We start from the raw sequence: 27,152 nt of genomic DNA on the forward strand, positions 1-27,152 counted from the left end.
TCGGGAGCAGAAGGAGCCTAGGGCCAGCCTCCCTCGGGCCTGCGAATTGTCATTCCTGAAGCTGTGTGCTCTGTAAGTTCTTCTGCCAGGTTTCTTTGGGAGCAGAGGGATCATTTTCTCCCTTTTCAAAGACCAGGGTGAGTTGAGGCCTTGAGCTGGCAAGTCCTTTAAAGTCATTTTCAAAGGAAACCTGAGCTGTAAGGCCGTGCGGTTGGCGCAGGGCGGCGCGACTTTCTGCAGTTCTCTCTGGGGCTTTGGGTGGTCAGCTCCCCTAGCTCCCCAACACGCGCTCGGAGACTGCCGAAAAGCCACTGCCGAGAGCCGACCAGTAGGCACACGTCCCCTCTCCACCACCACCCAGGAACAGGAAGGAGATGCAGGCGTTCTCTTTGGGGCCCATTACCAAAACCACACTTGTCTTCCCATGTCTCAGATCCTGTCAGTCATAGTTGCTCCTTGGGGTTTTCTGAGGTAAAATACAAATGGGTGCCAAAGCAGGCTAGTGTGAACTGACATGTGAATCATGGACTCAGAAATGGTCCAGTTAATCCAGTCTCCTCTTAGATAGGCCAAGACAGAGACCCCACAGCAGAAAACAGTGACCCAACTGCACAGGAGGTGATGGCTGAGCTCCAGCACTGGGGTAGAGGCTTACTCGGCCTCTGGCCAATTGTAAGGTTTTCAGACTATAAATGTCCATCGGTCACCCAGGCACTAATGCCGAGAGCACGTGGCTAAAGCCAGACACCTCTCACCTGCCCCACTTAGCCAAGTGAAGAAAACTTGTTTATGAAGCCAGGGCCAAGATGGGACTTCTCACTTTAGGGGGAAAAAATACTCTACTGAGGCCCAGACCATGACATGTTTGTGCCTAAAGAGCAAGGAGTGGAGTTATCAAGAGCACAGTTCCGAGCTGGGGAAGGGTCCATTCAGTTTCTCAACGTGACCTTCAGGCCCGGTGTCTGGGCTCTGCAGCTGATCCTGGTGTTTACAACCCAAACAGGCAGAAAGTGACCTGGACAAACCCCAGGTTAGCCTCAAGTAATGTCCCTCTCTGACCTCTCCCGGCCAGTAGCCCCTCCCCCTCCTAGAACATTTCCCACTGGAACAGGAGGCTGGATTCACCAGGACCTCGACGCAAAGACAGATTCCCAGAAAAAGCTGGCTTGACTTTTCAATGTTTTATTCTTATATTTGTACAGCTATATTTTACAACGCAATAATGCAGTTTAGACACAGCCAAACCCTGTCTCCGGAGTAATTTAAAACAACAAGCATGACGCAGAATGTGGGAGGAGTCAGACATTCCCAAAGAGAGTTTAGTTAGTGACAACTTCTTCAAGTCCCCGTGTCTGCCTACGCGTCAGAAAGGGATGGCGCACACTCGTCCGTCATTGAAAACTTCCGTGAAAAAAGGCACCGTGAACACGTTACAGGTATATACAAACTGAAAACTAGAACAAAAGTATACATTTCTCCTTCTGCAGCTTTTTTTTTGTTCTTTTTGTTTTTAATACACACTTTGTAAATTGTAAACCTTCACTTGCAAAAAAATACAAATACACTGAGGCATTTTAGACAAAATATTTTCTTACTTATACAGACGCAATACTTAAAATAGTCTCTTAAGTGCTCTTTCTCAATAAAGATTCTCAGATCCGTGTCTGCCTGCAGATACAAAATCGAGCCTTTAACGCAGTTTTATATTTTCAATATATCTTTTTTAGGTTTATATATTTATATTATATATATATAATATTTATATATTTACAACTCTGCCATATATTCCTTCACCTTTGGTTAAAAAAATTAAAGCCCTCTCTTTGACAACATACTGAAGTCTTGTCTTTTAAAACAATACACATTTACATACAAAAGAGATCTCTGTTCCCACAGAACATTTACATTCCTCATGTTACAACCTGTCAAGTCAGAACTTTTGCATTCTCCCCTGCTTTGATATAGAAAAATGATTTTGATTTTTGCTGACATGGTTTGCCTTACACATAGGAGAAGAAGCAATAGTATTTTCTTAATGTTTTATGGCAGTGTGGGAAGGGGAGCTGCCTTGGCTCCCCATCCCGCAAACCCCACCCCCACCCCCGCCCCAACTATGATTTGCACTAGTGGATGAGAGAGGCACTACATCATGGGATGACCTTTGTAAAGTGTTACAGCATCCTTTGGGTAGATTCTGAGAAGGGGCTGGAAAGGAAAAGAGTCAACGCTCCATGCTTCAGCAGGCTTTGGGGAGCTCCGGAGGCAGGTCGGCGGCGGACACCCGGTACTGCACCTTGGTGTTGGTGATGGCGCCGTGCTTCTGGCGCAAATGAAGTCGCAGCTGGCTTTTGTGACGAAAATGCAGGTTACACTTCTCACACTGGAGAGACAGCAAGAGCAGAGCGTTAGCTGTCATCAACTCAGGAAACATGTCACTGCTCAAAAACCCAGAGGAGAGATGGCTCTGTGAGGGCTGGGTGGAGGCAGCTCCTCCTTCTCAAAGGGCAGGCTTAGCACCCATTTGAATCTTGGCTCCCACTGCACTTTAAGTCGACATTGTGCAAATGTCCCAGCTTTCCCTTCCACTCATGTGTCCCTCAGGCTTGAAGTGTCCTTCCCTGACTTAAGTGCGTGAGTACAAGTCTTATCCAAAAGATAAGTTCAGATGCAAACTCCCCTAATTAATAACACATTTCTCAACCTAAGATAAGATAATTTATCTCTCCTTAGCTCTCAGATCTGCAACCTTGCCCACAACGGTCCTGCTGTGCTAACGTCCTCATCAGGTGGCTAATGCTTTGGAGGTAATGAGTGCTTCTCATCGCAACTTTGTAGGCTCCCTACATCCTACCAGAACGTACCTTCAGAAAACTGTGAAAGCAACAGCACAAGTGAACTAAATAGCCTAAATTCATGGGGATTCTGGGAGATGATTTTTCAAATAGCATAGGTCCACTGAACCTGTGCCACCCATTGCTGTGTATCCTGGCCACATCATCTATCAAGACTTAAGGTTTCCCTTCTGTAAGCCATCAATGGCTTACAGAATGTGGGCCAATCAATGCCAAACATCACTATCAACTCTTATTGCCCCTGCGACTAAAATTCTAGCAGTTCGCAATACAGCTCTGTGCTTGAACGCCTCAAAGCACCGAATGGATTATTTCCCTAAATACAGCCACTTTATGACGCAGGCACTATTTGCCAAATCAATGTACAGATGAGGAAAGTAAGACCGTAAAGTCGAAAATAACCTGTCTGCCAAGAAACAAGTACAGAGATACTCATTCAAAGTCTTAAGAAGCAATGTACTTTGCCGCTTATCAGCTGCGTGCGAGTGAGCCCTTCGTTGATTAGTTCTTGTGCCCAGCGCTGCCCTTAACGCCTCAGGGCAGCACCAATGCAATACGTAAAGGGAATCGTGTGGCTGCTTTCCAATTGTGTTTGATTCAGGTCCTCAGAGAGTTAAATTTCAGACAAATGTCCAATGTCACGGTTTCAGCTTACGCCACATTCAGAACTTAACCAGCAGACTGTCGTGTGCTGAGGCTTTGCTCTGGGACACGACCATTCCAACAGCCCTAGCCCCGCACAAAGTATGCAGGCACCTGCCCTTTCTTTGGAATTTTTTTATTTACACGCATGCATCCTTTTCTATATCTGCATCACGTGCATTCAGGTACCCGGGGAGGGCAGAAGAGAGGGATGAAGCCCCTGAGCTGGAAATATAATAAAGATGGCTGTGAACCACCCGATCTGAGTGCTGGGAACTGAACCCTCATCTTCGGAAACAGCAGCAAGTGCTCTTAACTCCCACACCACCTTCCAGTTCTCCCCTGCCCTTTCCTGAAACAGTGTTTCCTACACTTATTTTTGGTCCTGACTTTGGTGGGTTTCTTTGCCATATCTCTCTGGTTGCTCTCCTTCTTCTAAGCAACTCTTCACCACCTTAGCTACTCTTTCGCACATAGCTAGTGGAAAGGTATGCTGGAGACGCTCACGTATTTGTGGAACGATTAAGTGTCTCCTTGCCTGAGGCTCAGGTCACCCAGAGCAACGCCTCCATTTTAGAGACGAACACTGAGCCCTGGGACTGTTGGCGAGGGGGATGTTGACCTTCAGGGCCCAGAGGTGGCTCTCCTGACCTCTAGACCCCTGCTCCAACACTAGAGATTGGAGCCATCGGCTCTGCTGCCCACTTGCCCCCACATCCCTCCCGCCCCGGTGGGCCAGGAGCCACGGCGTTTACGTACATGGTAAGGTTTCTCTCCTGTGTGGATGCGCAGGTGGCTCTTCAGGGTCTGCAGGTGCCGGAAGCGGGTGCCGCAGATTTCACAGGGGTATGGCTTCTCTCCGGTGTGAATGAGCACATGCGCGCGGAGGTGGGCCACCTGGGGGAGGAGGGCGGCGTAAGGAGGGGTGCTGCCAGGGCGCACCTCCTGCCCACGACCAGCTCCCCACGGGGGGGGGGGGAGCGGGGGAGTCCCTTCTCCACGCTGCCCTGCTCACCTGCACGAATCTGGCCCCGCAGGTTTCGCATTTGTAGGGCTTTTCTCCAGAGTGGATTCGAGTGTGGGTCTTCAGGTTGGCCGGCCGATTGAACTGCGCTCCGCAAATGTTACAGCGGTACGGTTTCTCGCCTGTCGCCGAGCCAAAGGGGGAAAGGAAATCATATTTAATGGAGATCGACACTGGCCCTTAATGTCAAGGTGACTAACTGCTCCCATCCGAGGCCACTGATGCCTTTTGTTGCTACTTCCTAACTGTAATTTTTGCTACAGTTACGAATCGTCAATGTCAGTGTCTGTGTGTTCTGATAGTCTTGAATGACCCCTGTGAAAAAGCCACGCGACGGAACCCCAGGGGTCGCGACCCACCGGTTGAGAACCACTGGTCTAGGGCCCTCCTTACACCCAGCAGGGCGCAAAGCCAAGGAACAGGCAGGTGGGCAGGGTGGGATAGAAACGCTGCAAGTCAGACACAGTGAGGGAGGATTCAAGACGCCAAACCCGCAGAACTAGTATTGTCCTTAGTGTCGTCTGCCTATACAAGGCTTGAGCAAGACTCAGTCCTTCCCTGGGCCTCAGTTTCTCTCTCTGAATAGACAGGGCCGATTTGGACAATCTGGGAAGCCTCTTCTGGCTCTTCCCTTGGTCAGACTGACGCAACAATCCACCAGGGAGATACAATCAGGCTGCTCTAGTTTCTCTCTCAGAACATACTTTTCCGCTTGTGGCAGCTACAGCTGTATTCCATTTGCAAGCAAGGCGGGGTGTGGGGCTGAGCTGAGGCCAGGCAGAGGAAACCAATCCACGGCTGAGCCTTCCTCCATGGAAAGTTTCGGGGAGAATGGGGCCACTGAAAGGTCTGAGAGCTGGTGAATGCCCACAACAATGAGGTTGTGAAGCCCGTCCCGGGAAAACGAATGGAACTTGCTTGAGAAGTCCTTGAGGAACACCAAGAGGCTTTTATTTTTAGCTGGCTTTACCCAAACCCAATCCACTTTGCCTCTATCAGCATCAGTCTCCTCAACTCAACCAGGGGGATCAAAACTTCTAACCCCAGCAAAGGCAGAGAAGCAGGACAAAAATCACAGAGGGAACAGATGGAGTAAGAAAAGTGGCAGAGACAAGACAGGGTTAATCCCCTTCTTCACTGGTTCTCAACCTTCCTAATGCTCCAACCCTTTAATACAGTCTCTCATGTTGTGGTGACCCCCCCCCGCCCCCACCAATCTTCAAATTATATCAATGGCCACTTCATGGCTGTAATTTTGCTCCTGTTATGAATCCTAAGGTCAATACCTGATATGCACGAGATCCGATATGTGACCCCTGTGAGAGGGTTATTTGACCCCCACAGACAGGTCATGACCCACAGGTTGAAGACCACGGCCCTAGTTGAAGCCAGGGTGGGGGCCTGCCTCCTGCCTCCCTCCAGCCAAGTCCCTAGGTTTGAGACAAAGCCATACCCGTGTGGACGGTCTTGTGGCTGGCGAGGTTGCCTTTGTAGCGGAAGGAGGCCTGGCAGCGGTCACACTTATATGGTTTGTCACTGTGCGTCTGCAGCGTGTGCCTCTTGAGCGAGGCCTCCTCGGAGAAACGGCAGTCACATTCGTTGCAGAAGAAGGCCCCATTCTCTGCAGAGCGCGAAGGGGTACCATGTCAGCATGAGGCCGCAGGGCAGAGCTTGAAAGCCTCCCTGCTCTGGGACTACGCCAGTGTTTCACCCGACCCCAGGCTCCTTACCTAACACTTACGGGAACCCCTAAGGCCAGTGGGACTTTTCTTTTCCTTAGCATTTACAATCTCAGTCATGGAAGAGAGAGACGGGAGAGAGACTGAATCTTAAGGTCCAGACATTTCACTCCAGAGGCTCTCATACGCCCTCACCAATTTGAGGACAAGTTAGCTTTTCTCCTCCAAGAGCTCTGAGAAGTGTTCCTTATCAGTTCAAAGTTCAACTTCTTTCACACACAGAAGCCCTGGGGAAAGACCCTTTACCTCTCTAAGCCTCTCTTTGTCTCCAAAGTAAGGTTAATAATCCCTGTCCTGCCTACTCATAGAAACACATTATACAGTGAAAGAGAATGACAAATTATCGGGACATGAGACACAGATCTAATCCAATTATCCTTTAACTGGATCAATGAGGACTCCATGATCATCTTATACCTAGCTTCCTTTCATGTCTTCAAAACCCATCTGTAATACTGGCACACTAAAGGAGATGTTAGAAAGGGGGACAGTGATGGGAACTGGAATGCAGGACAAGAAAATCATCTGGGCACAGGCGGGCACAGTCCCTAATTCTCCCTCTGATTTGTGACCCTTTGCCAAACTGCTCACTGTAAGCCAACTTCTTTCTTTTGTCATAATCATTTAAGAATGGTATACCACAGCAATTTAAGCCGTATTAGCTACTTCCTGGGTCATAAGAGACAGTATCTAGAGCTTTGTAGAGTTAGATTTTTTACCAGGTTAAAAATTGAGGGAGCCAATACTGACTATATGGAAATAATTAATTTAATAATTTAGTTCAACTCACTTAACTCAGCAGACATTTTCTAAGTACCTTCAACCATGCTGGGAACCGACTAAGGCCCATGAAAGACACACGAAATAACTAAAGCCAGATGTTTCCCCACAGAGTATCTATAGCCTACCAGGAAATGCTATTATGTACCCAGGTCAGTACAATAGTTTTGACACAGACAGACACTGGGAAAGCTTAGAGGGTTCCAGCACCCTTGCAGGCCACCTAATCTGGGGCAAAGCTGAAGACTGCTCAGCCACCTACCCCTGGTGGCTTGTTTGAATCAGCCCATCTCCTGGGAGATGGTAAGGGAGGCAGGGTAAGTACTGCTGTTGATGGTGGGTACCAATGGACTTCTAATCTGGATCACATCCCAGAGACAGAAGCACAAATAAAATGGAAATACAAAGCCGGGAGGTGGGGGAGGGAGGTGGGGCTTCCTTCTCCTGGGCATTGAGAGGGAGGGGCAGAAAGGGACTCACCACAGCTTGAATCTGAGTACTCTGACTGAGTTTCTCCCATCTCCTCGGGGAACGTGGGGCCAGCGGTGTGGAGGCACATCTCTGTATGCTGCGGGGACTGAGAGCCACAGGACGTGCACTTTGGGGGATGCATGTAGAGTGGTGAGTGGCCCTCGCTGCTGCTTCGCGGGGAGCCTGTCAGGGACCTGCCGACAGAAAACAGGAGCCTCAGCACCCACCTGGGAAGAGCGGTCTATGCAGGGGTCATGCTGACCTCTCTCTTGCGCTCAGGCAAGCCCAGACACTGGAATAGCCCTCTCCCCCTCGAAGGCTCAGAGCACCCCCCCTCCAAGCCCTCCTCTGCTGGCTGGAGTCCATGGGGTGCCCAACTTCCACGTCCAGTCCCAGTTGTTTCTCCTTAAGGCAACTCCCACAACCTCTCTCAATCTAAAAGAGGGGTTCCCCGCTCCTTCAAGACCGCAGGAAGTGCCTCTGGGATTTGTGGAATGCTTTTCTCCCACACAAGGGAATGCCCTCTCTTGCTATGAGAAAACAAAACAAAATGAAAGGAAAATACAACTTCAGTGTAATATGCATCCCGACTCGGGCTAATCGCCCCTCAGCATTTCATACAAAAACAAACTAGCTAGCCCTGTACTCTGCATCCGTCCGAAGTGACAACGCCCCGGAACTGCACTGGGGAAGCCCCTGACCTTAGACCCACAGGGCCTCTGAAATCACCTGTTAACGATGTTATTGAGCCGGCTGGCTTGGGGGATGGTAGAGTCCTCTCCACTGGCACTGAGCTTGGTTGGAGACTGAAGATCAAGGTTCGCAGGCTCCATAGGCGGCTGGCAGGCAGGCGGGGCAGGGTAGGCCCGAGGGGAGAGGCGCCCCAGCTCGGCCTGCTCAGAGCCCTCTGGTTTGGCATTCTGATTGAGGCTGTTCAGCACGATGAACTTATACTTTTTCCAGTTGCAGGCTTTCGGGTCAGTGGGGCTCTTGGCTGGAGGGGAGCCAGAAGCCTGAAGGATGCAGGCGCTCTTGCTGCTGCAGGACTCCGTGGGTGAGTTGGGCTGGCAGTCGGATTTCTGGGGACTCTGGGGACTAACCAGCCCCTTCCGATTCAAGGGAGCATTGGGGGGCTCGAAATGCAGGGCGATCTCATCCTCGGAAGAGGGTCTCTCTTCTTCTTTGCTGGCTTTGTCGCAGGGGAAGTAGGGGGCGCTCCGGGCAGAAGGGGCAGCAGGCTTGGGACCCTCAGGCACGCTGTAGTGCATGTCACTCCGTCCGTCCTCTGGGACCGCCTCCTTGGGCGAGTAGATGCTGCTGTGGCACAAGCCGGGGGACACCTCCATGGCCGGCCTGCTGTACTCACTGGGGACTGGCCTGGCACTGTCGCAGGGGAGAACCCGCTCTTTGGGGAAGGGGTTGGCCACAGGCATGCGGGGGGCGTCTCGGAGCTCCTCGTCGGAGAAGAGGAAGCTGCTGAGCGGGAGATGGCTGTACATAGGATAGGAGGCTGGTGGTGTTGACAGGCCACTGTATAGGCCAGGGGCAAAAGCTCTGCTCTCACACCCAGGGGTATTCCTTAGTGGCAGATTGTTCTCCACAACCTCACGACCTCGATAGGCCATGATGTCATGGGGCATCAACATCCGGCTGTTCAGGAACTCTTCACGTGGTGGCTTAAGTGCCGGGACCATTTCTGCCTCACTGTGGAGGATTTAAAAAAACAAAAAAGACCCAAATTAGAACTGTTGAACAGATGACCTTCCAGTGACACTGTTATATAACCATATCCGTGCTTGAGTCAGCTAGACATGGGAGATGTGGCTCTGGGGTAGGGAAACACAATTATAGGGCATTTATACCCAGAAGTCTACCAAGCTGGGCTACCGTTGGGGGAACAGAGGAAGACGAGCTACTCAGATAATCTGTGTCTTCTTGGGCATGGTCTTGGAAATGTGAGAAACCCATGTATGAATGTCTTGGAAACTGTAAGTCTTCTCACATAGACTTGCATGGGTTATAGAAAAGCTTTTAAAGCCCTTATCTCATTTCATGCGTGCAAAAGTCCTGCAGGGAAAAGCAGGCCATATTATACACATGGAAACAAGGAAGGAAGGATCTGTACAATGTTGGAACTATGCGACCAGATCATATTAACTAAAAGACCTGTCCCGTGTGCTCAACAGATTCGCAGGGAAGTTGATGAGGGAGAGCAGGCAGTGACCAGTGCAGAAGCCCTGGCTCTGGTGCAGCCTGGCCTGATTTGCAAACCCAGCTCTGACCTGGAGCAAGTTGCTTAACCATTCAGAGCACAAGGCCTGGCCTGTATAAAGTACTCCCAAATGATGGCAAAGATGAACTTGCCGCCTTTATCACCCACTGGAGACGAAAACACTGGCTGCAAATACTTAAAGGGACTTATGTGGGTGAAAAAAGTAGGGCACACTCTCCACTGACAGAGCTAGAATCCGAAGGGGAGGGTTAACGGGGCCAGATTCCAAGGGGCTGTACAGAGAGACTTTCCAACTACCTGGGGTAGATGGTATGACTCTGAGAATGCGAGTTTTCAGTCCCTGGAAGTGGTTAAATACAGACTAGAAATCCCTTCTATGGAGAAAGGTGGAAGTTCTCCTAAAGCTCTGCAGAAGGTAAGCCTCACGCAACTGCTCCATAGACCAAGGAGGATCACTTTGATCCTCAGGATCCTCCACCTTCTGATAATGTGCATGTCTCTCCTGCCTCTTGTGTAAGGGTTAGACCCAGTGAACTCAATTCTGTTCGTTCAGTGTCCTCCCAACTAGGAGCACGAAGACATAGACGAAGAACAATGCAGCTCTGTAAACTCACGCAGCCTGTGCGTGGGTAGGAGACCAAGGCACCTGTATAAATAGTTATCATAGAATTCTAAAGGAGAACTAACATGTTCAGATCAATGTTAAGAGAGGGAAGGTCGGAAGGAAGAGCAAAAGGCCGCCTGCCAAACACGGATGAGCTGAGGAAGTCAGAAAAACGGCCATGGAAAAGGCATCCAGTTTTGGCTTTGCAGGGGTGAATAGGGGGAAGAAAAAGAGACTAAAAGAAAACAGCGTGAAGGTGGGTGAGTTGGGGTACACAGAACATATACATCTGGGCTGCTGCAAGGAATTACATCTACCTAGAGTACATGAGTGAAGAGTACAAGCATGGAATAAATGTAGAAAGAGAGATATCCTGTGTCATGAAGGCTATCAAAGCACACGTGATTCCTGATCTAGCCTTTATCCACTGCTTCTCCTGAGGCAGCAGCTCACCTGGCCTTGATGAATTTCCTGCAGGTGTCCACAACATGCTCCATCTGTAGGTACATGGCTGTAGCCATCACAGCCATGATGTTGCCTTCCCGAAGGTTGAGCCTAGATGTGTACATGAAGTCCAAGAGGATGCAGAACCCTTCAGGGTTGATCTCAGGATCCAGGTTGATTACGCTGAGATTGCATTTCAGCTGGTCAGTGAAGATGCTGTAGAATAGGCCGCTGCAAAACAAACAGGTGCCACTATAGTGACTGCAAAGCATCTGTGTGCCCGGTCTTCCCAGAGCCCAGAGTCCCAGAGCCCAGAGCTCCATGGCACTTAATAATAACTTCTACTGGTGGAAGTCCAGCAGGTCCCGGGAATCCCTTAAGCATTTCGCATATTTACATTAGCCTGTCTTCTCCCTAATCCTGCAAGGTATGAACCACCGTGTTCCACCCTTACAACTGGGAAACAGGGTACGGAGATACTTTTGGGACCACATCACTGGTTTCTTTTCATCTAGTTTAGAACTCATCTGCAGTCACTGTTCTTACTTTATGTGTTTGCTGTGAGTGTTTTCCTTGCTTTATCACAAGAGCGTTATTTTTGAAAGTCTATTGCATGAGGAGCGGGCAGGGGATGGGTAATGAAGATATATCCATGTTTATACTCCACTGCCTTGCTCAAGGTGTAAAGAATACCAGAAGGTCAATTATTCCTAGAAGATATTTTTATTAATTAACTCAATTTACATCTCAGCCATAGGCCCCACCCCTCTCCCCTCCCAGTCCCATCCTCCTTCTACAACTCCTCAGAATAGGGACACCCAGACACCCCAGCTCATCTATTCACACAAGGACTGAGTTTGTCTTCCTCCCCTGTGGCCTGGTAGGGAAGCCCCATCAGGAAGAAGTGATCAAAAAGCAGGCAAGATGCCTCCCTAACTGGTAGGCCCACATGAAGCCTAAGATGCCCATCGAGCTTATCTTCTTGGGGGTCTGTGCATTTTAGTAAGTCTATTCTGCACTATATGACTAAAATCCATTTATAAGTGAGTATATACCATGTGTGTCTTTCTGGGTCTGTTCCTAGAAGATTTAGGTCTAATCCCAAACCATGACTTCAGGTCATGCTGTCTAGTCAGTTAAAACTAAAAGTCTAGGCTACACTGTTGTCTCAACTGTACTCGTTCTGGGTGGGTTGCTGGAGTGAGCCAGGCCTTCTCTAGTAAGTAGCTCTTCAACCATGGCGAATATCCTTAAATTCTCTGCACCTTGGTTTCCTGATCTGCTAAGTAAAAGGATATTCGTGGATGTGCTTAATAGGGTTGTAGCTAAAACAAAAACACTAAACACTAGCTATTCTGTTACATATCTATAAATTCCCATTCCCATATTTAAAATTTTTAATGCAGTTTTATTTTTATTCTCTCTCTCACATACACACAGACACACACAGAAACACACACATTAGCTAGATAATGTGTTCAAGGCCATCTTAGTCTACATTAAACCCTGTCTCAAAAAATATACTTTTAAGGGTGGTAGTCGTGCATGCCTTTAATCCCAGAATTTAGGTAGTAGGTGCAGGCAGATCTCTGTGAGTTCAAAGCCAGCCTGGTCTACAGAATGAGTTCTAGGACAGCCAAGACTAAACACAGAGAAACCGTATCTCAAAAAAATAAAAACCGATTTTTTTTTAAATAAAGTACAATTATGCCATAAAAGATCAGTGGCTTTCCAGCTGGGTTAAACTATTTAGGAGCTCTCTTTTGCATTTCATCCCCACACTGGTTAACTTAAGGTACTCTCTGCTGGCCGCAGACACATCTTGTCTTTAAGAGTTTGTGATTTCTTCACCTATTATGCCCAGAAACTCTTTTCCAAAGATGTGTTCATTCAATTATTTCCTTGAGTCCACAGCACAAGGTCCTGTGCTGAGATCTGGAGACCAAGGGAGTGTCATCTCAGACACAGAGTGGTCTACGTAGTCACCTCAACTTGCTGGCTGCCAATCCTAGCACCCCCCCCTTTATGTGGTCACCCTCCAACCCCAAACCACTCACCTGCAGGCCATGAGCACTGTCTTATGGGCTCTGAACTGCTCACGGCTCACCACGATGACAACGTCAGTCAAGATGTCCCGACTCCGGAGACGATTGAGGTTGAGGAGAACGTCACTCGCATGGCGGGTGAACTGGATACAGCTGTCAGCCGGCGAGGCCATGTTGTGTTTGCCTGGACAGAAGTTAACACTCCTGTGAGACCTTGAGAGCCTATTTCCTGCTTACCAAGAATACCGATGAGATGGCTTAGCCTGCTAAGGGATAGAATGCAACTCGGGGAACTAGTGGACAATTCATAGCCATCTCTGGACATTACTTCTCATAGCTGTCAAATGGGGAGAATAAAGGCTAGGGTAGGAAGCTCTTTAGGGGAAAGGGGAAAGGAAGGACTGAGAGTGGAGTGTTTTTCTGCATACTGAAGGCACTGCCAAGCATTGAGAGGCAGGGAGTGTGTTGCAATGGGGAGAAAACCACTCTTGGAGAGTTACCTAGCTAGCTTTGCCTTTCACCAGCTCTGTTACTTAGAGTATGCTGGTACAGTTCCTGGGCTTTGGTTTTCCAAAATAGGAACAGCAATACCTATGTGGTTTTTAAAATTAGAAATATGTGCCTACACCATAATAGGTTCTTTAAAAAAAAAAAAAAGCACAGCTATTTTTATCAGTATTTCATTTCATTATTCATCCCATGTTCTGCAATTGTTTTGTTCAATAGTTTGAGTATTTAGCAATAACACAATGCCTGCAGAGTAGGTAACCATGTTAGCCTGAACTAAGGATGAATAAGGGAATGAATGAATGACACCACACAACAGTACTAAAAGTTAGTGTCAGGTCAGAGGGGTAAGGGCTGAGATCTGTATGGAGAGAATTCATTATCCTTTGTTTAAGAGAAAGGTGACAGACCGCACACACACACACACACACACACACACACACACACAGGCTTGCAACGTTAAAATTAAAAAGAAACAATTCACCTACAAATTTTATAGCATGTAATTTGATTTACTCACCCAATGCCTTGCTTCACAGTCCAAAATTTTGCTTTAAAACTGCAAAGAAGAGAGCAAACAGAGATTGACTAAATGAGTGTTAAGATTGTCCACTCCAATCTTATTTTAGGACACACGTAGTTAGCTTTGCTTTGATAGCTGCAGCCTGCCAGCTGGTGCGGTTTCCCCACAAGCTAGCAAACATATTCCAGCTCCGTCCTTATAGAAACAGCAGGCATTTAGTAACAATGCCTTCTCCTTATGAGTAAAGGAATACCATTGCATACATTAATTAAATATACCTGCATATATATATATACACACACACACACATCAAAAGGCCATTTGAGTTTATGGGAAAAAAATAAGTAGTTCTTTCAATATTAATGAAAATGATTCTTCAGGAGCCTAAAAACACTGGATGCTATTCAAACCCTTGCTAAAAATATTATCTTTCAAGTCTTAGAATGATTCCACAAGGCTGATAGGGCCAATATCTTTATCCTTATTTCACTGGTGATGAAATTGAGACTCAGGGTTCAAATGACTTGTTCAAGACAAACAGCCAGGCAGTATTTCCTGATTCTCTGGAACGCTTTAGACTGAATACCAACTCTACAGAATAAAACCTGAGACACCATGTTTATGCATTCCTTGAGTATCTTTGCCCTCCTTTTCAAACTTTCCCCTCGCTCTGTTTCCAGGTCTAAAACTAGACAGAGGACTGACCATAGCTTCCAAGTTTGAGCTTCTCCTGGCTAGTGAAAGATTTAACTGTGTGGTTTATCTGAGAACTGGCCAGAGAGCCTTCAAGAGATTTAATGAAATATGCACTCTCCCCAAGTTGGTTTCTCTAAAACAAAAATCATTAAAAGCATAGGTGCAAGAATTCCCTTTATGGTCAAATGTGGGCTGCAAAGCGGAGCAATAATATATTGGAACTCTGTCCTCCCATTTAAACAGCACAGCCCTTCAGAGCCGCTTTCCGGGTAAAGGGACCTAAGGCCAGTGAGGTCATGTTGGGCCACGTAGATAGTTGATGGCCTGGCCCTAGGTCTTCTGGCTCAGATTCCTGTTCTCTTTCCAAGTCAGCCTACGTGCTGTAGGACACACAAAACAGCAGCACCCTGAAGTGGGTGAATCTCAGTTTTAAGTTCCTTCCCCCACACAAACTTAGATCCATTCCATGCTGCCGAGCCTTACCAAATGAACACTCTAAAATGTGAGGTTTCCTTGAGTCTGTAACCAAACACTCAGATATTTCTCTGTGACGCTAAGTGCCAGTCACCGATTCTCGGTGGCCTCGAGGTTAATATGTGCAAGTGGGTGTGCAGAGCTGGGGGGTAGGAAACGGGGAAAGAGGGAGAGGACAGAAAAAGACAAGAGAATCTATTTCTTCCAGAGCCCGTCCTAGTTCTGAGTGAGTAAAAAGATTTCTCTTGGTCCTCACCCAAGTTCAATGACTCTCTCTCTCTCTCTCTCTCTCTCTCTCTCTCTCTCTCTTTTAAATAAATGCTGAAGACACGTGAAGTTTATTTACCAACTTTCTCCTGCTTCCCCATGGAAGAGATCCATAAGCCCTTCTGGAATACTTGGGCTAAGCTTCAACCACCAGCTCACTTGTGGATTTCCAGTCACAGACTTTCGGAACCACAGGAAGCCCAGATTTGCCGTTTCACCATGACAAGTGGCAATGACTCACTCCAGACAGAAGCAAACAAAATAGGCAGCCCTTCTATGTCCACTGTCAGCCTGGCCTTAGGCTTCTTACATTAAGCCCGTCTCCCTCAAAAAAAAAAAAAAGCACATGCAGAGCAAGGGTGTTCTATGGAGTCACTCTCCTCTAAGGATTCACTTCTCTGTCAGTCGGCTGGTCTCAGCAGGTTCCACAGCCCCCTCCGGTGGGGGCTAATGTTCGAGCTGCCTCCCACCAAATGAAGCCTAGCCGGAAGCTCCACAAGCACTCAGCTTGCTTGTTTTAGAAATCACTCAGTCCTTTCCCACCCAGCCGTGCACCTTATCTCTTTATATGAAGGAAACTGAGGCTCCCAGAACAAGCCCTTGCCCAAGATCTCAAAACCAATCTCCAACAAAGTTCTGATTCCAAGGACAATCGGGCCAGCAAAGAGAACCCAACCAGAACTGGATCCCCACTCTAACGCCAGGTCCAGCTTTTCCTGGTGTACATTCAATGAGGCAGCGTCACTAAAGGAGCGTCCAGTGGGAGGGGGGAAAGGGAGAGGAAGAGAGAGGGGAGAAAAACTGGCAAAGAAGGCAACAGAACTGAGAACAGGAGAGAGAGAGAGAGAGAGAGAGAGAGAGAGAGAGAGAGAGAGAGCTCGCAACCGTCCTTTCTCTTCCCTTTGGGAGGGGGTGGTGGCAGCCGCACTCTCCCGCTCACACACACACCCGCACAAACCCCAGTCCCGCCGCCTGGCAAGCCTGCGCAGACTGGCTAACCCGCACCTAACTGTACCTGTCTTCCTGGGACTGCCCACCCCCTGGCGATCGGCTGGCACCGGCTGCCCATCCGCCTCGAAGCCCGGGAAGATGTGGCGAGGGCCGGGTGGTAGGACTGTAACGGCCCTTAATTTGGTTACATTCAAATAAATGGTTTCATGCACCTCGGTAGCTAGCATTGTGTATTTTTTTTTCCTGTTACTCTGTCAAAGCAGGGGGCCACGCCACGAGAGGAATGGCACAGCCCTCTCATTCCCGGAACGTAGTCGACCTCAGCTCTGAGGATTTCACAGAACACTCCTGCCCAGCGCGGGCTCCAACGAGAAGTAACTTTCCAGGAAGCCGCGGCCTGACAACCCAGCCCGGGATCGCTGGCTGCCCCGCGCTGGCAGGGGACAGAGCACCCTTTCCCCCAAATCCGCCGCCGTCCACACGGGTTCACCGGTCCCTGGTCCCTACCACTGCCCCTAGCAAGCTAAAAGCCGCGGAGAGCGGAGCCCGGCAGCCTGGGGACAGTCGGAGGCTCGCTTGATGATTTCCAGTTTGCCCTAGTCTGACAACTGCGTGCCCTGGGTTTTGTTTTATTGTTTGTCTTAGGGTCTTGATGTTTTTTCTTGGGTTTTCTTTCTGTCCTCTCGCTTGCTACCTCCTTCCCTGTTTTAGAAGGGGATGGGTAGATGAAAAGTTAAGGTCAAAAAGATGGAGTGCCGGGACTAAGATTCTCCACCTTTCCAGAGACCTGGAAATCCAAAGGAAAAAAAAAAACAAACAAAACAAAACAAAACAAAAAAACCTGGACGAAAACTAAACTGAAAGCCCCTTCCGCCTACGTTGGCCCGAAAGGGGAGGTTTCCGCCCAGCCCTCTTTAGAGCCAGAGCTACCAGGCTGAAGCCAGACAGACTCCAGGATTTCAGTATCTTATTTTCCCGAAACCGCAAGCTCCGAGACACGGCAGGGTTGCCTCGCCTCCCCAGAAATGAAACCCCTGTGGTCACCCCCTAAGTGCTCTCGGCGGCATCGTGCCTGTCAGGCAGGCGGTGTCTGCAGAACCCCTGTCCGGTCCGAAAAGTAACGGATAGCATCACCGCACCGCACATCCTTTCTGTGGTGGAGGCTGGATCAGGCTCGCACCCCCGACATGGGGTCTCTCCTGCCTTAAGAACCTGTTTTGTGGTCTCCTCGCCCCTCGCCGTGGGCTAACAGTGACAGAGGGAATTTTATGTGGGACAGGAATGGCTATCCGAGGAGCTTGTTGGAAGCGCAATCGTAATGGCGTATTTACCTCTGTCTAACGCTAGAGAGAGCCCGTCATCAAGGCTTGAAACTCCAGCCGGCTGCTCGCCCCGCCCCTCCTTTCCATTGACCTAGTTTGGCCACTGTCTGGATTTGGAGAACGCCTCTCTACTCCTCTCTATCCAGGATGGCTGTTGGATTATTGGTAATCTAATAATTTCAATAGCTCGCCAAAGAGTCCAAAGAGGATCCTTCAAGTGTAAAATCACGGTCTAGGGACAAGGAGTTTGAAGCGGGTATGGGGTGGGAGCTGGCTGACGCGCCGAAACATGCCTCTGGGCTCCCGGCAGGAGCGCTCTTTCCTAACAGGGTGCTCAGGTTCTAGCCACCCCTTTCTGGAGAGGATGGGTAGAGTCAAGACGTTGCTCCTGTTCTGGAGGCAAGGAAGGACCATATTGACGCCCCTGCCTCTGGGCCCGGCTGACCCTAAAGATGAAAAGACAAGTTGGTACCGCGATGGCCTGCGGGGTTACATGAGCTTTCATTTTTGTGTCCTGCCTCCGAGCTCTTGCAAGCCTGTAAGCTTCGAGGAAACGCAATAAACTAAAGGGATGCGTTTTATCGTCAAGATCTGAAGCACTGAAGGGATGCTCCCCACGAGCCTGGCCGAGACAGCCTCCAGAAGGCCCACAGACAATGCCAGCAGCCCACGTCCTTTAGAAGAGATCTCTTCCCCCGTCCTGACTGGAATGGAATCGGCACTGGGGTGGGTGGGGTACCGCGAGGCGGGAGAGAGAGGCATGATCTCCCCAAGCAAACAATGCCTTTTCAAATTCGATCTAGACAGAAGTCGGCCAAGGTCTTTATTCACGTTAATGAAGATGGAAGGCACTAACTGTCCTTGGAAAGCGATGAGTCAAACTTGACCGCGCTTCAGACACGTCCCCAGATTTTTTTCCAACCCGAACAGAGGCGCATTTCTCCGCCGCGGCCTGGGACAACTCCCCGCAGTGACAGAGGATGAACTGGATTCCTCTGGCCTCGGGAGAAGGGGGGGGTGGGGAAAGGGGGGGAGGGAGACAGCTGTGTCTCTGCAGTGAGGGCGCAGGATGCCGCTAGAGGCCGCCAACGCGGCAATGCAAGCGGTGGGGGGGGGGGGAGCTTTCAGTTAAGAGCTCTGAGAAGGAAAACTTTACGGAGGAGATGGGACACATTCTTAAGAATAAATCTCTATTTATTCACAGCCTCTATACACCGGCTTACGCGAACATACACACGCACACACACACACCTGGTCTCCCCCCAAGCCACCAAATACAGGATATATCGGGTGGAAAGGGACTGAGTCCGGAGTGCAAGTTTACAGACAGCTCGGTGCACATACCCAACTAGATGAAGTAGTCTCTGGTCACCCAGCTCTCTGTACAAGCACGCAGCACAGCCGTGAGATGCTCCGCCCCTCGGAATTTCTGTAACCTCCCCATGCCTGTTGTCAAAAGCCTTAAGCTAAGACTGGGAGAGAACCGTTTCCAATGCAGACTGGGGACTGCAGTGACCTAAGGTCAAACTGCCGTCCTCTCCTCTTAGATGAACTGGGATAAACTCCCTTGATGAATTCTCTGGAATCCAGAAACTTCCTGTAAGGCCTGATTCCACAACCGCAATGAAGAGGTTTAAACCTTAAAGCTCCTGAGAGTCCGGGTGCCAACCTTCTGCCACCAACTTTCTCTGTGGAGAGGCGGCAGACAGATGTCCTCAAAGAAAGTACTGTTTCTTTGTTGAGATGGACGTGACGGCTGAGCGACTGCGGATGTGGATGGCGCGAGCACACAGTTTTCATCTGTCTCGTAAAAACTTTGGGTGTCGGATGGCATCCTCATTGGAGAATGCCCTTCCATGTCAGTCCTGGCATCCGCATGCAGAGACCACCGCTCCGAGCGGGAACCTTGACCGTGACCTACCACTAGGTGGCGGACTCAGCCCGTTCAAGAATCACGGCTACCATAACCTTCTACACTCGGTACCCCTTCTCCTCTCTTGAGGGTGGGGGGGATTGCTTCTAAAACTCAAGTCGGAAAACATTTATTTGAGCCGATGTCATCTCGTTCTTCCCATGCTCACGCCTCTAGCTAACAGCGTACGGTTTCAGGAGCTGCTTTTGTGTATTATTTGGTTATTTGCACACACACACACACACACACACATCCCCAACCCCCTCAACACTAACTACACTTGCTTTCGGAAAGAACGAAACCTGAAAGTATTAAGAGAGATTCTTGCAAAAGGGGAGAGGAAGACAGACAGAGAGAGACGGGGAGGGGGGGGTAGCGAGAGCCGGGAATAACCTCTATGATCCATCCCCAAGAAGGAATGCGGGGGACCGTCACCCACTGAGCAAAGCAGGGGCGCGGCACCGAACGGAATACGGTCTTTGGGGTGGCTACTGATGTGGAACTGGGAAACAGCCGGCCAGCAGGGCCAGCGTGCAGAGCGCTCGCTCGCTCGCTCGCGCATCGCGGCCATCCGGTCCCACTTGTTGCGCAGTGTAGGACACCGGGCCCGCGCCAAGCTTGACTCTCACAGGGCTGCAGCCCAGCCTAGCGCCGCTCCTGCGGTTCGCAAACCTCTCTCCCCGGCACCCCGACACACGCCAACACAGCCCCCGGGGAAACTACAGCGCTTTCAGTTCCACGGTTTATCTCACAGCAAAACATTCCTCCTCAACCGACTGCGGGCAGCTCAAGCCAAGTCCGAAAGGGAAAACAGCTCCGTCAACCCAGAGAAGTCGCGGCCAAGAGCCAACTGCCTCCTATGCCCCCCACCTCCACTCTGTTAGGACACCATGCTGGCTTGGAAAAACAACGTGTTTCTAACCCGTCTGACAAACTTAACTGCAAAATATTGATGTTAAAAGTTCCATCAGAGGGATGGGGGCCCACATGCCTCATTACGGTCATTTCACAATTATTTTTCAAATATGTGACTTTTATCAATAGTTTCACCCACCAAGGGGTGGCGCTGCCGCACTGCCTCCCCTGAAACTTAAGTTTTTCTTTTTTTTTTTTCACAACGGAGTGGGATATCCCCAGCAGGGGACAGAGGGAAGGAAGGATTTTGACATCTAGTCATTGGCATTTACTCAACCCATAACTGGAACGCCTCCTCGGGGCTCAGTAAACGGCAGCTTAGAAATTTGGGATGCCTTTCCTGACCACCCAGCCCAGAATAAATTAGTCTTTTCAAGAAAACACTCCTGTAAGCCCTTCAAAAACGAGGAGAGGGATAGTAATCAATGAATACCCGCTTTCCTGGGCCATCTCGTCCCTCGGGTCACTTAGTTGTCGTGAACACTATATCCAGCCTTATCGTCACTACCAACCGATCCTTAAAATCTCCCAACACCTGAAAGTATTAGAAAAGAAATTCTTCCAAATAGGATACTGGAAACTTCTATTTATAAACTGTGGTGGTGGTTGGCGGTGGGGGGGGGGTTGTCTTGTCCATCTACAAGTTTCTATTTTGGCCCCAGGACTCAACTGCAATCATTTTAGCAAGAGAAATGTCCATCTCCTGGTGTTCTCTCTCCATTTCCTCTCCCCCCCCACCCCCAGGGGCAAATATCTTTCCTTCTTTCATTAAAATCGGTATATGAAGAAGAATATGATTTCACCTCAGCTCCTTTGAGCTCATGCTTGCTACCTCCAGGAACAGAGTGTGGATCAGGGCCAGATGGACCTCAGCTTGGTCTGCAGGCTAACGAGGTCCTGCTAAAGTGCCAAAGGCTCTCGGTAGTAAATCTTGAGCAACCCAGATACCTGTCTCCAGATAGGACAGGCTGCCCCCTCCCCTATTTTCAAGTTATTTATTAAAACCACACACACCTTGCAAAGGAAAAGGGAAACCAGCGAACTGCAGAGGAAGCCAGTGGCATAGCTCAGAGCCACAAACTGTATTTCTAAACAGTCTTTTCCGAGGATCCCTCTCTTGGCCCCCTCCACTCCTCCCCCTTTTCCTTTTCTATCTTTCTTTTTCTTTTTCTTTTTGGTGGACAGTAACGTACCCACTGGCATTGTAATATTTTCCTCATGGGAATTATACAATATCTGAGGAAAAAAAAAGGCAATTTTTTAGGGGAAGGGGTGCGATGCTTGTCTCTAACAGCAGTCAAGAACCCTGTAATGGCTCTGTACTTCCAGCGCTGGGTTTGGGGTCATTTCTCACTATCCCTAACACCGAAACTAAACCTCTATTGGAGGGAGCACAACACAGAGTCTATTTATTTTACTCTTAAAAAAAAAAAAAAAAGAATGTTGTTTGGTACTGTTGTTTCTCATGGGGGAGTTTTAAAACTCATTTTTGCAACGCTCGTTCCATTTATCTCCAAGGTTCCAATAACACGGCATTAACAGGCAAACACAACCCGCAGTTCTCAAGACATTTAACGTTCACTGCTTCCGGCAGGGGTGGCCTCTAGCTCCCGCTGCCCCCCAGGCAGCCGATTTCCTAGGTTCCAACTCCCAACCCACTCCCGCCCCGGGCCGCCGCCGCCGCTTTTCCCCATTCCTACTCCCTCGAGGAGAGCCACAGGTTGCAAATCCAACCAACCTCGCAATCTGTTTTTGCAAAATCACTCACAAAGATCTCCCTTTCGCACCCGCTCCTCCCGTCCGGGGTCCCCCAGCCAGAACCACAAAGTGCCCCTTCTCCCTTCCCTGATCTTGCACATCAGGAACGCGGGCTAGGACTGTTTTTCTCCCTTCGCCCAAAATAAGGACCTTGGGAATCTGAAGCCCGGAGTCCGCTATACCCAGGCCCATAGCTGCCTTTTTTACACAGCTTGCACCAAGAGGGGTGGGGGGGTGGGGGAGAATGAAATTAAATTTAGGAAAGGGAGGGAAGGGAACTACCGCTGAGAGCCAACACAGTCACGCAGCACCCAAAACACAAACACCGCGGCCGCCAGAAATCCCGCCACCTCCCCAGAGCTCTGGGTTGGCTGGCCAAGATCCTCCCCCCCACCCGGTCCCGCACGCTATGAGCGCCGCAGGTGCAAAAAAGAAAAAAACAAAAAACAAAACAAAACAAAAAAGCCGCGCGCCCCTCTCCCGCCCACCCCCAAAAATCCCTGTCCCGCCTTCAAGCCTCCTTCCTCGGGCTGAGCAGACCGAGCGCACCCGGGTTCCCGACTGCCTCGACTCCAAGCAAGAAAGAATAATTTTCAAAGTATTCAACACCCCCCCTGCCCCGTACAAGCGAAGCCTCCCCCCCGGAAAAAAACACTGTCTCTCCTCGGGAAGATCACGGCTCTAAAGGAAACTGCAGACACGATACTTCATCTGGCTTTATGACCGAAAAAGAAAAGGGAAAATAAAACAACCAGCCGAGGAGTTTGGCTTGCATTCCCCCCCCCCTCCCCAACACCCCTTCCCCGGCCGACTCCCGTGCTCGGGTGCAAGGCAGAAACTGTGCGGGGCCGGGGCCGGTGGACGGCCGCCAACGCGGGCACCGGGAGGACGGAGCGGGGAGGGAGGCAGCGGCGGGGAAAGGCAGTTTGCAAGCGAGCGAGAGAAAAGCCAAGCCAAGCCGCGCGAAGCCGGCGGGGCCGCCGCGGTCCGCCCTCCCAGGCCGCGCAGCCCAGCGCCCGCCGCCCCGCGCCCCTGCCTTCTCCAAACACCGAAACCAACACCGGGCAAGGGCGGCACAGCCTCCCCGAGGCGGCCGAGGCGCTCCCAAGACAGCCAAAAAGAAAAAAAAAAAAAAAAAGAAGAAGAAGAAGAAGAATACGTATGCGTAAAGCTAGATCCTACAGTGGGAGAGACGTGGGGCTGATCTTCGGCATTTATTTTAACACCTGACAGCTAGAATCAATAAACAAGATACATTTATATCAAATAGATACACACAGGAAAACTTGGAGCCAAAGCATTTGGCAAAAGCGGAGGGGGAGAGGGGGAAAAAAAAGAATTAAAAGGTAAAATAATGATCATGAGCAGCGGCGGCGGCAGCGGCAACCAGCGGCAACAGCGGCGGCGGCGGCGGCGGCAGCGGCAGCGGCGGCGGCAGCAACAGCAATAATCACCTGGTGTCCGGCCTTTCCTAGAAACTTCTTGCATCACCACTTCTAAGAACCCCAGTTCTAAGAATCAACAGAGCTCAATTCTCGGAATTTGAGCTGCGGGCTTTACCACTGCTCCGCGGCAGGGGAGGACCCGGCGGCGCCGGCGCGCTCGGCGGCGCCCCCCGGGACGGCGGAAGGACCCGGGGCCTCGCCTCCCGCCGCCGTCCAGTGCGCCCCGGGCTCGCCCCGCGGCACCGCCGCCCGGAACGCCGGGGGTCCCTCGGCGGGCGCGCGCGGCTCCCGGGCGACCCTCCCCGTCCCCGGGCCTCCGATGGAACGGCCCGCTCCGCCGCCGTCACGTGGGCTCCTCCTCCGTGACGTCGGCGCCTTCGCTGTAGCAGAGCTCCGGCCTCTGGAATTCTGAGAACTAATTTGCTAGTCGGTGACATAAGAGGGGGAGTGCGCTGCGCTTGCCCGGGGGTCTGGGGCTTCTTCATTCTTCCTCTCCTACCCATAAACTCGGCTCCTCGAGCTTAAATGACACAAAAGGGAGCGGAGAGGTTTGAGCCTTTTGGAGCAAGTGTGTTGGAGGCAGGTTTAGGGAGGCGAGTGAGAGAGAAAACAATAAATGCCACAGCTCCTTCCAGCTAGAATATTAGGCACCACGAGAAAGCTATTTGCCAAGCAGTTTTCGGTGGGTTCATTTGTTTTCTTTTTTTATTTGGGAGAAAGTGTGGTGGGGGGTGGGGGCTTGGGAATGCTCCTTGTTGTCTTTTGATGATTTAGGGTTTCTTCTGATTTTTTTTTTTTTTTTTTTTTTTTTTGTCTTTTGCAAGTTTGTGGCATTATGTAAATCGTAGGAACTGTCAACCGTTGGTTTTATTGTCTCTCTGTTCTTTTCTTTCCCTTTTGAGTCGCTCAGGCATTTGAAGATGCATTATTTCAACACTCATACCGTTGACAGAAGCTTAAATGTTTGGCTACATATGATAGCCTAGCCTTCACCCCCCACACCCCCTTGCACACCGCCCTGGGTGCAGTTTTCTCTTTCCTCTTGGACTTTTACTAAAGGGAGGCTTTCCTGCACTTGAAAGAGATGGAAAAGAATTTGTTTTGGTTTGGTTTGTTTCTTTCCAGGACAGCAAGTGGGGTGGGTTTACTCTTTCTGTTACTGTTGACTCTTAGGGAAATTTTTGATGCTAGAAATGTGCGGATGGGGACATGAATGCTTGTCTGCTGCAAAATTTTGTGAAGCCAAATACATGTTTGTTTTTGCTTATTCTTAAGGTCTTGAACATTTTTTCCTTTTTTTTTTGAACCCATGGGTTCGTTTCAAGGTCGTTGGGGTGGGGGGGGATCTCTTCAGTATGTGCTGAAGAGATCAGCCTGAGGGAATTCTAAGGGCCTGGCTGCCAGGATCACAGATACTGCTTGTATTGAGTACAGGCTGTGCTACATCTAGACGCACAGTTAGCAGCCTGGTCCTCTCTGTTCTGGAGCTGAGCTGGTGTGTGTGTGTGTGTGCGGGGGGGGGGGGGGGGAGAATCAGTCTTTCTCTTCTTTCTTTCTTCCTTCCTTCCTTTTAAAGGGGGATGCAGGGCAGAATCCTCTCACCGTGGGCCCTGGCTTGTTTGTTCATAGCTGCCAGTTTCCCTATTTAAATGTTGGTTGGGGTTTTGCCCTCCTACTCATCCCTGGATGAGGGAAGACTCCTGTTTCTTTTATGCCTGTCTCTTGCAAGAAGGGTGTGTGAGCTAAATAATATTTTAGACTCCCTTAAGAATTAGAATTAACCTAAAGTGTCTGGAGCCAAAGCAGCTTTCAAAGGTCAGGTTGTTCTGGGCTTAAGCTGTGAAAGTCATTCAAGTGGCTTGAGAAATCACAGAGGGGGTTCTGCAAAATTTTCTCCGTATGTTAATTTCTAGTAAATATCTGTGGACCACAACCCTTAGTGTGGGCTTAAAAACAGAGATGTGAGCAGAGCTCTGAAAGACTGCTGATTGCCAGGGTACGGAGGATCCCTGCCCCCACCCCCTCAACAGTCCTATGAGGTCCTATGAGAAGTTTCGCCTATGCTGTTGTTGGAGTAACACCACCACTTCAGAAGGTGATGTCACAGGTTTTAGAACCGGAGGAGTCCAGAGGAGCTGATTGTTTGCAACTTACAAAAATCCGTTGTCGGTCCCTGAGAGATCTGAATAGTTTAATGCGTATTGGCAGATGGATTACCTCGGTCTCGGCGGAAAAGCCTGTCTTGTGAAGGATTTTTGAGGAATATGCATAGGCCCTAATCCTATCACTGTTGTAGAAATGAACATTTTACTTCCAAAGACACCCGACTTTGTCAAATGGACCCATGCTGCCGGGAAGCAGGGTTGCTGCTCTGGGTTTTGTTTTCTATTTAGAGTCCCCTTCCCTCTCATTTCAGAGTATTAACTAAATTCCATTGACCAAAAATGACACCCTGATCTTGCTGAAGTGATTTTCTTTGTGTAGCTAGCTATCTGATTACTACCTTTTCCCTAGCATTAAGTACTTCAGGTTTCTCGGCTGCAACTTAGCTTTGGAACGGGAATTGTATGGTTTTGCTGTATTGTTTGGCCTATAAATAGAATTGCTTTTAAGGAGTTTTTGGTTATTTTTCTTGTCAAAGTGACGGTGTGTCTCATCCCCTGACTCCTAACCACCAAGCCTTAAACACACACACACAGCCTGTCCATCTTGTCTTCTCTTCGCTACTCTCCTCTTAGCCCCATGGGGGCGCTGCAGAGCAAAGGGAAATGTGCTCCCTCAGGCGGTAGAGCCAGCCAGAGTGGGGGCTGGGAAGGAATTTACCCTTCTCATACCTCAAGCCCGCTTTGATTCTCTGAAGTTTGGGGAGCAAGAGCCCACCAGGCCTGCTTTATAGATAAGTATGCCCATCCCCAGGGGCCGTATATCCTCCCTGGGACCATGTGTCAGAGTTTGTATTACCGTGGTGGTTTTTGTTGTTGTTGTGTTTTGATTTTTTCCCCCCTTCTCGCTCGCTCTTTTCCACCCAAAAAAAGTGTGTATGTTGGGAGAAAATATCCGGAAGGAGGCACCTACTTTTAGATGAGTCTCTTTTCTCTCAACTGAATGAATGTTGAAGAAAATTGTGCCCTTACCTTTCAATTACTTCAGTTCCAGGAAAAGTAGCTTTAGTGAATTTTATACCAGTATAATCTCTCTCTGAATGTCCTTCCTTCTCTTATTATTGGTCTTGCTCCATCTCTCCGAGCCATGCGGGCCCCTGAATTCTACAATAATATTATTGGACTAAAGAAAAGAGCGGGATAGATTCAGATTCTTTTAAATCATCCTTAAAGAGACCCACAAGTGAATCCCATGCTCTGGAGTTCTAGGAACTATTGCTGCAGACATGGGAACATCCTGTATCAACTAATGCCATGATTTAATGATTCCCGGTTGCTAATATTCAGGATAGAGGGCCAGACAACTTCCTTGCCCTATGGACTGAACTTAGGAATGAATCCTTGATCACAGCTCCTGAGTAAGTATAAGCTTTACTACAAAATAAA

The 27,152-nt window shown here is 49.5% G+C and overlaps 1 protein-coding gene and 2 long non-coding RNA genes across 8 annotated transcripts in view; 2 read left to right on the forward strand and 1 right to left on the reverse strand.

Moving 5' to 3' along the window:
• Window positions 1-1,166: 1,166 nt before the first annotated feature.
• Window positions 1,167-23,824, reverse strand: Bcl6 (BCL6 transcription repressor). 5 transcript variants are annotated; one of them, XM_021635127.2, is made up of 10 exons: window positions 23,614-23,824; window positions 13,862-13,900; window positions 12,847-13,018; window positions 10,799-11,020; window positions 8,238-9,212; window positions 7,518-7,702; window positions 5,972-6,139; window positions 4,510-4,640; window positions 4,254-4,391; window positions 1,167-2,380 (listed from the first exon to the last, which is right to left on the reverse strand). In XM_021635127.2, exons 3-10 carry the CDS (start codon window positions 13,005-13,007, stop codon window positions 2,237-2,239), a joined length of 2,124 nt encoding a protein of 707 aa, XP_021490802.1. In that variant the 5' UTR covers window positions 13,008-13,018; window positions 13,862-13,900; window positions 23,614-23,824; the 3' UTR covers window positions 1,167-2,236. The 5 variants fall into 5 exon arrangements, with proteins under 5 accessions (XP_021490802.1, XP_060226125.1, XP_021490804.1 ...); XM_060370142.1 differs by lacking the exon at window positions 23,614-23,824 and adding an exon at window positions 18,919-22,546; XM_021635129.2 differs by lacking the exon at window positions 23,614-23,824 and adding an exon at window positions 16,317-16,436.
• On the forward strand, window positions 8,422-16,468 carry LOC132648514 (uncharacterized). Its single transcript, XR_009586911.1, has 2 exons — window positions 8,422-8,562; window positions 15,362-16,468. It is a non-coding gene; the product is annotated as an uncharacterized LOC132648514 (long non-coding RNA).
• Window positions 23,825-23,827: 3 nt separating the features above from the next.
• Window positions 23,828-27,152, forward strand: part of LOC132648515 (uncharacterized) — a 44,709-nt gene continuing 41,384 nt past the window's right edge. For both annotated transcript variants that reach the window (XR_009586912.1, XR_009586913.1), the window contains exon 1: window positions 23,828-24,286. This is a non-coding gene — a long non-coding RNA (uncharacterized LOC132648515). The remainder of the gene's footprint in view (window positions 24,287-27,152) is intronic.

This window comes from Meriones unguiculatus, chromosome 17, assembly GCF_030254825.1.
Source record: "Meriones unguiculatus strain TT.TT164.6M chromosome 17, Bangor_MerUng_6.1, whole genome shotgun sequence".
Classification (NCBI taxonomy): domain Eukaryota; kingdom Metazoa; phylum Chordata; class Mammalia; order Rodentia; family Muridae; genus Meriones; species Meriones unguiculatus.

Coding starts and splice junctions, on each gene's coding strand:
- Bcl6 (XM_021635127.2), bottom strand. CDS start 13,007: ATGGCCTCGCCGGCTGACAGCTGTATCCAGTTCACCCGCCATGCGAGT. Junction 11,021..12,846: donor ACAGTGCTCATGGCCTGCAG/GTGAGTGGTTTG, acceptor TTTGTTTTGCAG/CGGCCTATTCTACAGCATCT. Junction 4,392..4,509: donor GCGGGGCCAGATTCGTGCAG/GTGAGCAGGGCA, acceptor CTCCTCCCCCAG/GTGGCCCACCTCCGCGCGCA.